The sequence below is a fragment of the Aythya fuligula genome, chromosome 1 (genome assembly GCF_009819795.1).
Source record: "Aythya fuligula isolate bAytFul2 chromosome 1, bAytFul2.pri, whole genome shotgun sequence".
Lineage (NCBI taxonomy): Eukaryota > Metazoa > Chordata > Aves > Anseriformes > Anatidae > Aythya > Aythya fuligula.
In genome coordinates this window covers 74970297-74986938 of record NC_045559.1, presented here as the reverse complement: position 1 = coordinate 74986938, position 16642 = coordinate 74970297, and the positions used below count along the sequence as shown (strand labels likewise).

The following is a 16642-nucleotide window of genomic DNA, read 5'->3' as shown; positions in this document are numbered from 1 at the left end:
CCCCTCTGCTGCTACAGCCATCGAAGGCTTTTGCTGTTCCGCCCCCTGGTGACCTGGAAGTGCCTTTTGACCCAGGCCCTATTGGCCTTGAAAAGGAGATGGATATGCTTTTCTTCGATCCGGGAAGAACGGGATACATAAGGCCCGACAGCCGAGTTGCTTAACACCTTAAAGCAAGACATATTGTTACCTTTTCTGATTGTACATATGTACAAGTTTGGGTTTAGTATGTAAAAGCAATGTTCTGTATATTTAGAAAGATTGATGTTCGTGTGTGTGTGTTGGTGGAGCATAGACTCCCCACAAATCCAGTGCTGTTTACTTGCCTTTTATACCTTTTATAAATATTACTAAATTCAGATTGAGTTGAGACTTCATTTATAACACAGTGAAGAATTTCCTCATATCTTATCTAAATCTCCCCTCTTCTAGTTTACAGTCATTCCCCCTTGTCCTACCACTACACTCTGTAACAAAGTCCCTCCCCAGCTCTCCTGTAGGCCCCTTTTAGGTACTGGAAGGAAGATAAGTAACAACGGGTGGGGAGGGAAGGAGCAAGGAGTCTACTGAATAAACCTCCAGTGCTCTTGTTTCTTCAGCAGTAGCCAAAGTCCCAACACCTTTTCAAGATAAGGAAAGCATAACTTCTGTATATCAACATCACCATCCACTATACCAAGTAAACCACCCAAGCCTGAATGTCAACTGCTCATACCTTTGTGGTGGTTTTACCTTGCTGGGCAGCCAAGCTCCACCAAAGCCACTCTCTCACTCAAAGGGAAAGGGGGAGAAAAAGCAATGAAAACGGCTCAAGGGTTGAGATAAGGAGACAGAGATCACACAGCAATTACTGTCACAGGCAAAACAGACTCAGAATAGGGAGGTTAATATAATTTATTGCCTATCATTAGCAGACTAGAGCAGTGAGAAACTAAAAGCAAGCTACAAACACCTTCCCCCCATCCACCCTCTTCTACCTTCTCCCCTCGAGCAGTGTAGGGGAATGGGGAATGGGGGCTGCAGCCACTCCCTGATGCTTTGTCTCTGCTGCTCCTTCAGGGTCACTTTCTGCCCCTGCTCCACATGGGGTCCCTCCCACGGGATGCTGTCCTTCCCAAACTGGTCCTGCATGGGCTGCCCCCAAGGCAACAGCTCTTCAATAACTGCTCCTACACTGGTCTGTACTATGGGGCACATCTGTCTGGAGCCAACATAGGTCCCCCACAGGTGGCAGCACACCCCAGATCCCCTGCTCCTGTGTGGGCTCCTCTCCACAGGCTGCAGCTCTGGCCTGAGGCCTGCTCTGTGGGGGCTCTCCATGGGCCGCAGCCTCCTCCAGGCCACATCCACATGCTCCACCAGGGGTCCTCCATGGGCTGCAGCGTGGAGATCTGCTCCATGTGGGACCCATGGGCTGCAGGGGGACAGCCTGCTCCACAAGGGGCCTCTCTACAGGCCGCAGGGAAACTTATGCTCCGTGCCTGGAGCACCTCCTGACCTCCTTCTCCACTAACCTTGGGGACTGCAAGGCTGGTTCTCATTCCTCACCCTCCCAGCTGCTGTTGCACAGCAGATATTTTTTTCCCTTTCTTAAATCTGCTCTCCCAGAGGTGCAAACAGTATGACTTATTGGCTCAGCTCTGGGCAGCAACAGGTCCCTTTGAAGCTGTATGGAACTGGCCCTTATCTGCCATAGCGCAGCTGCTGGGCTCTGCTCCCAGAGGCCACCACTGTAGCCCCCTGCTACCAAAACCTTTCCACACAAACCCAATACAACCTCTACAGAGTCAGCAACTCACTCAGGTAAACCAGTAGAGATGGATGGATTTTTCAACTTGCTTCTCGTTATAATGAGGAAATATCCCTGTTTTCTCATTATTTCCAAGTTTATGCAGCCCCCTGGTGGCTGATTTTGTAAATGGTGCTTGGAGGAACCTCTTGTGCAGTGAACAGAGAACCTCAGACCCAGCCTGGTGAGCCCAGGTGCCAGGATGCCCAGCCCAGGGACTTCCAAGTCCTTGTGTGAATCTAGTCCATACTACCTAGGCTAGATGGCTAACAGCCTGGATTATCAATAACAACATTTATCTGAAAATGTTGTTATCTATCTACATGGCAGGCATCTGAAAAGCACACAAATGGAGCTGTTGAACGTGGATGTTTCAGCCAGACCTCTTAAAATTCTGGTTTATATCAACACGTACAAATTAATGACTAATAAACAAATGCATCTTTGTGCCTGTGCACAGCACCCCAAAACTCTTTAACTAATATGTCCTAACTTACTCTAAACAGGCCTTGATGATTCCTAGATACATTATCTCCTAACAAAATTAAGGAAAGCAAAAGCTTCAGTCCTAATATTAAGATTAAATATATCAGCTTGCATGGGGGTCCTGAGTCACCTGCACCCCCAAGCAGTTGCTTTCTACCAACCTCTAGGTTTGCTGTCTCCCTAATCTGTCCATAAGAATATTCATAAATCAACTCTAAGTTTCCTATTACACCTGGGAAGTAGCACTGGTAAATAAAGGAAGGTGAACAGGCCCAACTGAAGTCAAGCAGGCCATATCATTGCAAGGAAATGGGAAGGGTTGGAGATTTAGCTGCAAGGTTGGAGTTCTTGATTTTTGTTGTTTCCAGGACAGGGCATACTTGGCTGTGTAATTCTCTCTTGCTTTTCCCTTTGAGGACTGCTACTGCACCAGAAACTCCCAAGGCAAGTTAAGTGACTGTAACACTATTGGCTGGAGAGAAGAAGGGCTTCAGGATTAAAAACACAAGGCTTAGAAATCTGGGCAGGAAACCAAGAGACAGGCTAGGCCCTGGGACCATGAATCGTGTTGAGAGACCATCTGTCAGGTGAGGCTCCAGCTTGAGAATTAATGCTTTGGGAAGGCTGGAGACCTCAAAGTTCCCGCTCCCTGCTCTCAGTGGGGACATGAGCTGTTCTCAGCGGGGTCATGAGCTCCATCTGCTCTCTGACCTGGCGAGGTTCCCACTGACCAGCCCAGGTTGGCTCCACTGAGATTCAACTTTCCTTCAGGGTAGTTCAGCAAACAGCAAGGAGAGAAGAGTTTCTCTAAAACAATCCGTTGGCCACCTTGGTAAGAAAAGCAAAGCACTTCAGCTAGAAACACGCTCCTGGAGCAGCACATGCTTGCCAGTGTCCTGATGTCCTTTAGAAACAGGCCTTAATCACAGGATTTCTGTCCTCCTTGACCTTGGTGAGAGTCAGAATCTGATGTTTGAGGTGGGTATTTTGTTAGATAGAGCATCTTCCACAAGTGTTATCCCCCACTCCCTGGAAATGCCATTCTAATGTGAGAGACGTGATGGCAGATATTCTCCACATTCCCATATGCCAGAAGAGAAGAACAAAGAGCAGGGGGAGCCTGACATCAGTTTCTGCACAACAAATGTATGTTGCCCTGTGGAATGAGATTAACAAAACAGTGTCTGCTCTCTTCAGTAGAGAAAGCCAGCACACAGCATTGGCAAGATCACTATCTGGACACACAGGCATGCCCTGCCAGTGTTAGACCCAGGAGTGACACAAACTCTGCACTGCTCTTGCTAGGCGTTGATCAGCACTTTGTTTCTTCAGTCCAACACACCTCTCTGGAATCCTTAACACGCTCTTAACTCAGCAGCTAAATCATAGGACAGAAGTTTTACAAGAGATTTAAGTGTTTGCTTAGTTTTGAAATCAACCCTGATGCTACTAACGTGATGTGTAATTATATCAAGAATTAATTTAAATCCACTGACTCCAGTAAAGGTGTTGCTTGTAAATGGAAATTTCTAGGGCTCACAAATGGACCTTTTTCTGCTAACATGAATAAAGGAGTTGCAACTTTCTTACAGAAGGAATACACCAAAATACACCAAGTTGGTATATTTTGAGATACATAAATTTCTCCTACTAGTGTCAGAAAGAATCTTCACTTTAAAGTATTTTAAGTGAGCTGACCAAATATGTTTCCACATACTGTTCTACATGGCAGGCATCTTCATTACCTGCAGCTATGTTTATCTTTAACATTATTATTTGGAGGGGTACATGGACCAGTACCCCTCCAAGTATAGAACTACTTGCATAAATGGGAGTCTAGGATCAAATTCATTTGGCTTCTGTATAAATATATATCATTTGAAACCTAAAGCTATGTTTTCAGGAATGAATTACTATGAAGACAAAAATATAAAATTAAAATAAAAATAAAAAATCAAACCAAAATAAGCCTTAAACCATCCAATGCGTTAGTTTAGCTACATAATGAATACATGCTTCTTAGGGAAGGCACTGGAGAGGGTACCTGTGCTTATGGCACCTGCCCCCACTTGCTTGCAGTGATGCATGTGAAGGGCTGCCTTTGTAAAACATTTCCTGGTTATAATGCCTCCTAGTATTTACAAGGTCGCAACCACAGCAATTTCAGCTGTACATAGAAAAGTGCACTTTTTTTAATTTTTCTTCCCTACCTGTAACTTTTTAGATGCCTGATTCATTATCAGCTTCCCCTCTGTTGTTTTATAATAAGTGTATATAGACCAGTAGCACTAGAGTGGCCTGTCCATCTCGGCCAAGGCTTTCAGACTGGAGGTGCCTGTTTCTGGGCCCAAAATCCTTGCGGACATCTAAAATCTACTAATAAATAACCCAGGGTCAATCCAGAAGTAATAATTTGAGTCATGTCTGAAGTTTGTACAAGGATTTCAGATTCATACCTGAAAACCTGGGTAGCAGCATATCTGCTGTCCTTTTTGGTTTTATTTGTCCTCCTGATGTTGGTGATAAGATAAAGAGCGAGGCTGGCAGAATTTGCTGCAACTTCTTGGTCTGTTTGTGGCGGTGCCAACAAAGGTACAAGAGATGTGGTGTCGTGGCTGCACTCCACGTTTCATTGCGGGACTTAGCAACTCCTGCCTTGCTATTGCCTTTCAGAGCTGTCCATCAGTCTGAGTGATTGGAGGGTAAGACAGACAACTCCACTCCCTGGACTGCTAGAAGGACTTTAGAGCTTCAGTTTGCATTTTCTCTGCTCTGTGCACTTGCTAGGAGAAAAACTTCTTTCCAGCATGGCTGATAGGTAAGAAAAAATCATACCAATCTTCTCTAATATGAAGGGCTGTGGGGACAGGACATATATGTCTGGGAGATGTGTAAAAGAAAACTGCATGAAATGCAACACTCAGCAATCCTGCTTCCTATTTCTGTTCTGTTCCTGTACCTTTCTGAAAAGTTGGTGAGAACTAAAACAACAAGTGAATCATAAACTCTTTAAGCTAAAGTAAAGTGACATTTTGCTTGAATAGAGAGGATAATGTAGAATCAGTTCTCCAAATCTGCTGAGGACCTTGACAGCATTTGCCAAGCAAATGCTCACTGACTGCTATTGGCAAGGCATTTTCTTTTCCAACTACAAAACCTGTCTATTTATCCTTTTGTATTTCAAATGTCAAGTTTCAACAAGAAAAAATGTCACTGGGCTTAAGCAAAAGACATGCACACTGGCATAAGAAGAAAATTGAAAGAATTGCTTACATCTTCAGTTAAACCTATGAGATGATGAATGTATTTCACAACATTTAAACCAATTTTTTTGAGGGATTGAGAAATGTAAATGGTTGCTCATCAAGCTTTCCAAATGCTTTATTTCTCTATGCTAAGTTTAAAGGATTTTTTAAAATTGGATTCTGTTCAAAGGTTCTCTGAAGATAAATTTTCTTTAAAGAAGATGATCAACAAAACCTCTGCAGGGCTCTATGTGACCCATTTGCAATACATGCTTTTCTTGCTTTGACATCGTTGACTTGCTCACACGACTCTTCACTGACCCTTTAATTCTCTCCATTTCTAATAAAACCTCTAATAAAAGATTGCTTCCTGGGAAATGATTTGTACAGAATGAAAGTGTCATAAAAGAAAATGACTTGGAAAAACTGGCACATCACCTGAATGTTTCACATGAAAGCTACAATGAAATGTTGATACCATCTTCTTTTGCGCTAGCTATACTGCTGTTACATTGGAGTTACTATTGCAGAAAAATCTCCCCCAAGAGCTTTTCCAGCTCTTACAACTACAGGCTAAGTGTTCTTGTTATTAGAATGGTGTTTTTCACACATAGGTGCCTCTGGGCTAGACTCCCAAATGGACAAACCCCAATTGGCCAGATATTTTGCATAGATATGTTTTATGTGAATGTACAAATCCAACAGCTGAGAGGTTTCACCATAGAGAGGGCACTGAATTAGTGACATAAATAAATAAATAAATAATCTGGTTTTGAGTCATGCATGCAACATATTGAAAATCACAGGGCAAATATGCAGTATTCTTTTTCAGAAAAGCTTTACTTAAATGCTTTGTGTCATGGATTTGCATAAAGGTGTTGGGCTTCTCTTTGAAGTTGTCTGACTTCATACATATAAGCTAAGTTTCTGGACCTTTTTAAAAGAAATATGCTCCAGAAAGAACTTTTACAAGATGACTATGTAAGTTGCTAAACAAGTTCTTTGCTTTGGCAGTTCTTTGCTTTCTTTATTCAATGTGTCAAAGTGTTCTGCTCTATTTGGAAATTAAAGGGACAAGAAAACAGAGAGGAAGAGTCCATGCTGATATTGGAGTAGCACCCAGAAGAGAAACACAAGAGAAAAGACATTTTATTTTATTAAATTAAACGTGGTATTCTGTAAGCTTTCTAGAGGAGGACAGATGAACAGAGCCCTACAGTCCTTTACAAACACAGTGCAAATCTGCTGAGAACAGACCAAGAATAAGCAGAAGGTATTGAAGGGATGACAGATTTCCTGTATAGAAAAGAGATGCATACATACTAAAATATATGTGTATAAAATACTACACATATAGTACAAAATTCTAAACAAAAAAATATTGATATCCCCCCATTACTCCCCTTCCCCCCTCCCCCCCCCCAATATTTCACATACCTTGGAAGTTCAACAGGCAGCAGGTTCTTATCCACCACTGGTAGTTTCTTCCAAGGTAAAAACAATATCAAACATGATATAGCAGTACTCAAGCAAACTGGATAAGCTGATGGAAAGGAATAGCCAGCAGGAGGGTCTAGATCCTAGGAGAATAGTGATCCAGTAAAATTAGGTCAGTCCAAGGGAATGCAGATGGTGTTTGGAGTTTGGAAAATATCTCTGGTACTGTTCCATGAACTTGTTGATCCTGTTCTTGGGATATCAGCTGAGCTGGTGAGATGAGCGCTTCTCTGCTTAAAGTTGGTTTGTAAGCTCTTTTGAGAAGGAATTGATTGCTCTTCTTACGACTCTGGAAAGAAGACGGATATTCTACTGAAACTGAATAAAAATGCTGCTGGTGGTTGCTTCTGTGATATGCCGTGTAGCTGACTTCCCGTGAAGCTGAGCAGTTGCCTTGTACAGGCTGCACAGCCAGTATTGATAATGTGACGCCACAAGACACACTTCTGCTGTAAGGGCAGAGCATGAGGCTTGGGCAAGGGCTAAATTTATCTGCTTTGTGTCAGCCTCCTTCTGCTGCACTGTAAGATCTACGCAAAAATCCTCCTTCATAAACACATTTAGTCCTAGCAACAAACATATCCTTTGGCTCCCATATACCAGAATTTTTAATCCTTTTCCTTCTTTCAGTTATTGACACCTATTCAACCCCAATTCAAGCAATTAAAGCAATCTTGTACATTTTCCACCCGTGATCTCAAAGCAATGCAGAGCCCAAATGACAGCAGATGGTCAGTGCCTCCAGTGCAGCGGAGGTACATGGTGGCTCAGATCCTGATTGCAGGCAAACTCAGGTGTGGCCACTGCAGTATTTGTGGTTGACTGCCCTGCTGTGGGAGGTTGTTTTCCCCACACTAAACAATACTGAATATAACATGAATATAACACCTGTACTTTATGCTCCTCAGCTGCTGCAGCTTATCCTCTGGTGCATTAATGTGAACTGACTGCTTTGGGCTCTTAACCTTGGGATATGAATTCCTTTGGGCAACTAGCTCTCAAGGAGTTAAGCACAGACTACTTATCCTCTTCAGGATTTTAATCTTAGGCTGTATGAGCTCCATCCCACAGCTACTGCTAGGCTCTGTGGCAAGATGGGGACTTGATCTTGTACACACCGAGACCTTGATCTTGTACACACCGAGTCTGCATATTTGCCACCCTGAGCCAAGGACTTGTCATGTTTTTGACAAAATGCTGTATTCTGGTGAACTTTTTCTCATTATAATGTCATTATAATGTCATTATAATACCAAAAAGCTACCCACCTCCAAGGTGCAACCACCCCTCACTGAGCATGTGCTCTAAATTTCTCAGAGCCTATGGCTTTAAATAAAAGTGACAAAACTTTTTACCAGTCATAACCAAGATATGCTTGACTAGAGTCACTCAAGCTCCACCTAAAAGAACATAATATAAATTGGCTTAAGAGAGAGGGGATGTGAGGGAAGACACCATTGGGACTTCTGGGATCAGCTGATGGGTTGAGTCTCTCCCCCCACCTCACCCCCACCAGGATGCCTTTAGGTAAAATTTGAACACTTGATTGTACCGAGTGCCTCCCCAGGAAACTTAGAAATCTCTGTAGAGTCTTTGTACCTTTTAAATGTGTTAATAGCCAGACTGTGTACTTGTGTATTTTATGCATGCTAGCTTGCTTTTGCAGACAGTGAATTTATTGACAGAAATCCAAAGAACCTGTGTACAAGTTGCTGTAATAAATTGCACTTAATTACATTGTTCCTAGCCATATTAGTTCTCATTGTACATGACTAGAGTGAGGGCATGCTACATTACTGGTGAATCCATGACCATGATAGCTGAATATCTTGAATCTGACCTGACCCATAATGGTTGATTGGCTATACCTCTTAATGCGACAGTTTTGCCTTCTGTTTTGTTGAGTAGTGCTGCTGTGTGCTGGTAACAGTCTCCTGCTTGCCTCTGGTTTGTACATGGAATCTTTCTGAACGAAACAACATCACCTTCATTTTTATTTCACTGCGTGGAAAAAATGGTTTGTTAACAAAAACTTCATTAAAATATATTCTAAAATAACATCAGAGAAGACTGGCCTTTTTTTACAGATTACCTGCATCCTTTAGATATTAACATTGACAATAAGCACCATGGTTTTTATAGCAGACTGATAACAAGGTGTGGGGAGAGGAGAAAACTTCCCTGCTGACACGCTAACTATGTTCAGAACATGGTTAGAGTGACAGAAGACTCTAAAAGTGACTTTCAAAAAGAATAGTATGTGTCTTTTTTAACATGCATTTCTCTGGATTTCTTGGCAGGAAGGCCTTAAATCATGAACTTTCTAAACTTTTCAATGAGATGTGGGATATGGACGTTAACCGCTTTATGCCTGGGAAAGACTATACAATTGAAGTGCCGGTAACTAATTGCTAAGTAACATGAGAATTAAAGGCAGGATGGTATTGTAGGAAAAAGTGTCTGTGAAACTGCCTTCTGCTAAAGAGTTGCCTATGCTTCATCATTTCCTTTAATGGCATAGGCAAGACTGATGAAGAAGCACTTAGGACAGGGAATAATACAGAGAATATGTTAATGGGCCATGCTACCTGGAAAATGGTTACAAGTGGCATCTCAAGTGTCTGTCCTGGGGCCTGTAACATTTAATATCTTCATCTGTGACCTGGAGGAGGAGATGGAGTACAACCTTTCTGTTTTTTCAGATGAAAGAAAACAGTGGTGATACAGGTGGTATGCTCAAGGTCAGGGCTGCCCTTCAGCTGGGCCTAGGCAGGCTGGAAGAACAGGCTGAAGGAGCGTCATGAAATTTGACAAGAAAAAATACAAATGGAACAGGATGCCCAGAGAATTGGTGAAATTTCCATCTCTGCAGGTTTTCAAGACCCAACAGGATGACAGCCAGAACAACGTGGTCTGAATTCAGTGTTGATCATACATTGAGCAGGACTAGAGATGTTCTGAGGTCTGGATGTTTCTGTGAGTGTACAGTTGTGCATACATGTATGTGTGTGTATGACTGCTTGCATGTACAGTCTGGGCGACTTCCCATAAGGGAGAAGTGGAGGCAGGTCCAAAGTCATTCCTGTTGGAGTAAAGGAGTAAACTGAGGAATCAGTCTCACCTGAAGAATATGGAATAGCAGAGCAGTGTGGGTGAGGAGGGTTTCAAGGTTGTTGCTGACACTCCTACAGAACTGTGAGGGAGGTGTGAGTATCATATTTGATGAGCAGCCATTTCATTCTTTGCCAGCTCAGTGTGGTACAAGCATGACCATGTGTTTTGGCCACAAAGTGCAGCAGGTCACTGAGTATTTGGTAACCAATTTTGTATTCAAAGTGCTTACACTCTTTACTGCAATGTTATATAGATATATATCTATATCTTCAATGTTATATAGATACAGATGTTATATAGATACAGATATAGTTTTCTATTGATAATAAACTTGAAAGAAATGTACCTCCAGCCCTAATGTGTGAGGGGAAAGCTTCTCCCACATATCTTCCTCATTTCTCAGAACAAGGCTCTAGGTCTCCCTTGCCCATGTTAATTAACAGCTGCCTGTCTTTTCTCCTCTTTCCTTGAGAATGCCCTATGTGAATCAGAGACCTGAAAATCATCACAAAAGCCACCTTTCTGTTTTGGATGCACTTACTGGCACATTGATTAAAATGCCCTTAAACATGGCTGGATAGAAGTCTTTGAAAACTCCAGAGCACAACCATGCACCAGTCCAAAGCTGCCAGAGCTGCACTGAACTGCTTGCGGGGCAGGTTTGGTACTTAGGAGACAAACTACATCTCTGCTGCACTGCATGGACTCATAAACTGTATGCAGTGGGTACTGAGAAGAGACAGAATGTGTCCAAATCTCATTTTTCTTTGTTTGTGTTGGGAATCAGCCTTGGCTCTACATTACTCCTCTATCATTTGTGGTGTATATATTTCAGTAGCAGAGCTGGCTACTGTTCATAACTGAGCTATCATGTGGGTCATTACAATCATCCATGAACAAGTGTCAACAGAAAAACTTCAGATTTCTAGTGTGTCAGAAGTCATGTCTTTTCTCTTTACACTGATATTTCTTCAATAATATCTTCTCTTGCTTTTAGGATGACCATTCCTAACAAAGTGTCCTGATAGGATTATGCTTTTTGTTCTGATTATTTTAAAGGCAGCCACTGTCACCTCTAAGAACATATTGCTTCTATTGTTATTTTACTCTGGTGTTTCTCCTAGGGAAAAACAGGTGCCGTACAGCAAGGAGACAGTGCTGTCCAGGACAGTGCAGCCAGACATCTGTTTCACAATGTAAATGAAGATCACCTGAAGAGCATAAAAACGTTCTCAAGTGAGACCTGTTCTTTTGTTAATGGTGGAAGTGACAGGAATAATCCTTGTTGTTTTTATGTGTTTACAAGAAATACAACAGTGTATATAATTTGGATGGTCAGATGAGAAGGAAGCGAGGTACATTGGGCTACATGTCATTTGCAAGTAGTTTACCTGATGTTTACACAGAGGTTACCTGTATCCTCAGCGTCAGGAAGAACGCCTTTTGTGTCATAGCAAGATCTGAATTCTTCTGAAGTTCTTCAACTACAAAGTGAAACGGATGAGACTCTCTTCATTATCCCATGTATTGAAAAAATGCCAGTCATCTTTTCTCCTTTGGCCACAGCTCCTGGCCCTCTCAGACAGCACTAGGTCCTCAGCTATGCCTTGCACTTCTGTTGGGGTTATACTTCAGGTTTATCTATCAATAGATGTTTCCTCCCCTGATTTTTCTTTTCCCTGGGTGAAGCTGCACTATGTTGCTAAGCTGATCAAACTGCTGGTCTAATGGGAAGCACCATTCTTCTCTGTTTCCCCACGCTTCTCTGAGCCACACAATCCTACCCTGTGGTACAGCTCTGGTACTCACTGAATCCAACCTTGAGTCACTTGATCTGGCAGGGAATGACTTAGTTTTGACCTCAGGCATTTTTCTATCAGTTTAGTATGATTCATCATCCCTCAGAATCTACTGAGGGTAGAGCAGGAGCAGCTGAAGTGATAGGAGGCAGCAGCTGGCAAAGGGGGATACAAAGAAAATGAACTCATCTACTCAGAGGCCATGAGCTCAATCGCGGGTCACCTCATGCTGTGATATTCCTTTGCTGAAGTAATTCCCACAAAACCTTCTGCCAGCATAGCTCAAGTTCATAAACATAGGTCTGTAATTTAGGTGCTCAGATTTTTTTTTGTTGTTGTTGTTGTTAGAAGGTCATTATTGCATCAGCCACTTTGTTCCATAAAAGAGCTCAGTAGTGAGCAGTTTATCTTAAAAAGAAGTGCAGCACTGGTCTGGCTTTGAGCCACCTCTAGTCTACACCCAGCTCTGTACTCAGGAATGAAATCTGACACGTAAAGGAGCATCTTTCTTTAAATGTTCTCAAGGCACTGACATAATATATGGCAACTTTTTTATGATGGCTTTAATGACTGGATCACAGGTATGATTATGGCCTGTTCATCAGAATGAACATGCTGGAAGTTTCTCTTTTTCTGCAGCCTTTATTTCCTTATTGGACAACTATGAGACATCAACTGGAGTAGAAGAAGTAGTGACTCCAGAAGAAATAGCTGAAAACAATTGTTTTCTTGATGCTATTTTAATGACTGGAGTAATGAAAGTAAGTAACAGAAATCTTTTTTAGTCACTGAAAACACTGAATTACAAATTATAAACTTCATATGTATCTTTGTTTTTTCTTTCAGCTAGCTCATGAATATCTGCTTAAAAAAAAACTGGCAAAACCAAACCTTGCTGATTTCAAGTATCAGCTCTATGACATCTGGTTCCAGCTCTATGCCAGGAAAGAAGGAGACAGGTATGTCTGATGAATATGGCCCCTGATCATCTTACGCTATTTTGATTTATGCAACGGTAAGCCTGAATTCCATCTGTTACACGCAGAACTGGAAGATGGCCTCAGGATACAGCCCAAGTCAGGTGTTCAATGGTCCCACACAGATCATGTTTAAAGGCTTACTGATCAGATACAGACAACGTTGACCCTTGGGGTACACTGGTCTCCAGCTGGACCATGTGTCCCTAGTCACAGGCATTCAACTGCAGAAGTTCATCCACTTTTCAGCCAATTACATCATTTACTTTTGTAATCTGTACTTCATCAATTTGTCTGCATTGCTGTTACAGGAGACGATGTCAAAAGTCTTGCTAAAATCAGAATAAGCAGATGAGATACATCTGTGACTTTTACTAACCACTTCATCATCAAATAAACTTTGTGGCTAGATTCCACTGCAAATTTTGTGCAAAGTAAGAAGAAAACCCAACAAACCCTAAAGTTATCCTAACAAATAAAGAAACTGTTCACAAATTAGCGTAGGCAAGCTTGTACATCTTCTTGCCTTTTGTCCCAGCCAATTTGAACTATTCAAACAAAAGACCTATATATTATTCTTTGGTTTATTACAGACCCGATTCTTGCATTTTTGAACATGTTTTTGTTGGAGAAACAAGGCGTGGTAAACAGATTTTAGGTTTGCACAACTGGGTGCAATTTTACCTTCAGGAGAAGCATAACCAAATTGACTACAAGGGATATATCACTCGGAAGAACAAAACCAGGGTAAGAATGAGCAGGGCAGCCTAGCAAATAAGATCAATAGGTACACAGAGAAAAGCTGTGCTAATGAATCAGAACACCATGATGCAGAGGCAAGGTTGCATTTTTCCCTGTATCTACTGAGTCACATCCATAGTCACTGACATGTTCCCTTTCATCCTCTTCCTACTATCATTTGTGGTTATTGCACACACAGCATGTGTCTGTAATTCCAGACCCCTTTAAGACAAAGGCTGGGAGCAGATGTTTTTATTCAAACAAAATCCTATGGCAATTCCCCTGACTTTAAGTGAAACTGGACAGAAACCTGTTAATCTGTATGTCTTCTAAGGTCCAGTGCAGTAAATTCCAAAAGGTGCCATGACAGGAATTACTGAGCCCAGGCTACAAAAAGTGTTTTGCTGGAAAGGCAAGGTTATTCTTGGGCTTGTACAGTCTGTAGATTTGGGTTTTTATTGCTGGCAGATCTGGAAGCTCACCCCTTGGCAGCTGAATTTATTGGAAAGACTTCTTTGACTTTGGTGGCTTTTGAATCAGGTTATTTATTCCTTGCTGCTGTCCTCTTCTTGCAACTGGAAGTCTGTAAATCTTAGAGCTGAAAATTATGGGGCATAATCCAAAGAGCATTGGCAATTTGGAACCAGATTACCAAAAAGTGAAGCTTAAAAGCCATTTTGGGTTGTTGCACTTGAACTAGTGTGAAAGATAGAAAGCTTTGCCTATACCTACTCTGGGACAGGTAAAGAAAACACAGACTGAAACATCAGCCCAAAATGCCATGTTTCCTTAACAGCAGTGTTTGGTGGGTGATGGATTGGTTGGCTGGGATACCTCCAGAGCTGCTAGCCATGCTTTCTCAGTGACTGCTAGAACATAGCTTGGCTGCTAGGGCACTGGACAAACTTGGACTTTACAAGCAGGCGGGCATGGTTGTTTATTTTATTTTTCCTGGCAGCAAAGTGCTATTTCACTGTTTCTAAAGGAAACTCTTACCGGGATCTTAGGGATCTTTCTAATACCCAGAAAAAGACTGTCAAAGCATGACCAGTAATCTTTTCAGTTATGTTTTCTTACTAGTTAGAAACTCCTTCTGTGCATGCTCAGGATGCAGTAGTCCCAGGGGGGTCTTGCCTGTGGAGCCAGCCATCCACGGACGCAGAGTACTGTGGGTGCTGGTGACCCTACACCATTCCTGGATGTGTTGGTGTGAATGGTGACCAGCTTGTGAGGAACATGAGCAGTGCCAAATGGGGCATGGGTGTAGGTATGGCACCAAATGATGCACACATATTTCTTCACTAATTTATGAAGAGGATGCTACTGCTATGGGGGTCAACTGCTCTGAACCTAATTTGCCCAGGTATACATAAGCAGAAGAAATCCTAGTGCTCCCTCATGCCCAGATCCTTTTGTACTGAAACTATTTCAAACAGTAATGCTAATTTTTGGGGAACGGCAACACTACCAATGCTTAATTGATAAAATTGATCATGTATGCTCTATAGGACAGGGAAAAAGCTGCGCTCCAGGTCTGTGATCCTGGCATGGCAAGGATATGGTGTATCACATGTTGCTTAGGGCTTCCTAGTTGTAGCTCAGCTGTGGTTGAGGCAACTTCACTGTGGCACTGAGCTACTGAGATCCACATTAGGACTGCAAAAGGAGCTCAGAAGGGCTGGCATTCAATTTGTAACATCTATTTCCCACTGACTTTCACTGTAAACTGGGTGAGTCACTTTACTCTTGGTCTCCTATAAAAAAACTCATTATAATTTATTTGAACTGATATATCAATTTAACTGAGTCTGCTCTACTTTTCTGCTGACTAGTCTGCTCTAGCCTCTTTTTGGAGAAAAAAAAAGTTCACTGGCTTAAACTGCTGTCCATCTATTGTCTTCAGTGGTGCAAGATTAGTTTAGATGAAGAAGAAAACACAATTCACAAACTGTAGAACCATAAACAGGATAATTTGTACCTAAAAATCCAGAATCTGAAATTGTAGGTATGTGGTCATAGCTGTGCTGGAGATTATCCCATTGTTGTTTGTTTGTTTGTTTGTTTAATGCTTTCAGCCTGACAAAGATGACCAAGTTTTGAGCATCCAATTCAGCTGGAAGGGCTCAGTAAAGCCAATTGGAAGCACCTTTATCGGTGTCAGCCCTGAGTTTGAATTTGCCCTTTACACCGTCATTTTTCTTCTGTCTGAAGAAAGAGTCACACGTGAAACAGTGAAGATAGAAGAATATGAGATACAGATTGTTGTTTGTCGCCATGGGCACCACATTGGAACAGCATATCCAGTGCCCTGCAGCACCAGTAGTGAAGACCAGTAGTTACAGTGATCAGGCAACATTTACCTTTGTTTTGTTTTGTTTATTTGATGGAGGGGAGGGAGTAAATTGATGAGATGTCTCATACAATTAATTTCTAGTACAAGTTTTTGAGTTGTTCACTTTTAGTCTGCAATAAAGTGTTTAATCAATAGTGTGACATGCTGGAGTGTCTGACCCACCTTGAAATACGTTTCTCCTCATATTAAAGTCTGTATTAAACTTGTATTAGCCTTCCTTAACACATTACAACACTATACTTTTCACCAGATAACAGATTTCAGAAAAAAGCCATATTAAAATCGATACACACATTTCTCTTATTTGTTACCTGCTGCATATTTGGAAGAACAAAAGCAATACGTTTTTTATACTTTTCCTTCCAGACAGGAACTTGGATTTGGTGCAAGCTGAACCACAGTACATTTTTTTTTTCTCTTCTCCTCATTTCATTAGAGGTTAATTTCAAATGCATTTTTCCTATGCTCAGGAAGCATGTTCAGCTGTGAGAATGATAACCAGATCAACAGTAAGTCTGTCACTGCTGTGGATCTGCCCAGATTTTTGCCTGCATACCATAGTAGGCTTTATCTGACCTAAGTTTACAAGTCCATGGTATAGGCACCTATGTTCCCATTACAGTCACTGAAGTCTGCAGTCA

General features: G+C 41.9%; 1 protein-coding gene across 1 annotated transcript; it reads left to right on the top strand.

Moving 5' to 3' along the window:
- The first annotated feature begins 5082 nt into the window (after window positions 1-5082).
- On the top strand, window positions 5083-15984 carry LOC116488779 (poly(U)-specific endoribonuclease-A-like). The gene is made up of 7 exons (XM_032186716.1): window positions 5083-5093; window positions 9318-9417; window positions 11256-11367; window positions 12570-12691; window positions 12777-12889; window positions 13501-13654; window positions 15724-15984. Exons 1-7 carry the CDS (start codon window positions 5083-5085, stop codon window positions 15982-15984), a joined length of 873 nt encoding a protein of 290 aa, XP_032042607.1.
- Window positions 15985-16642: the final 658 nt, after the last annotated feature.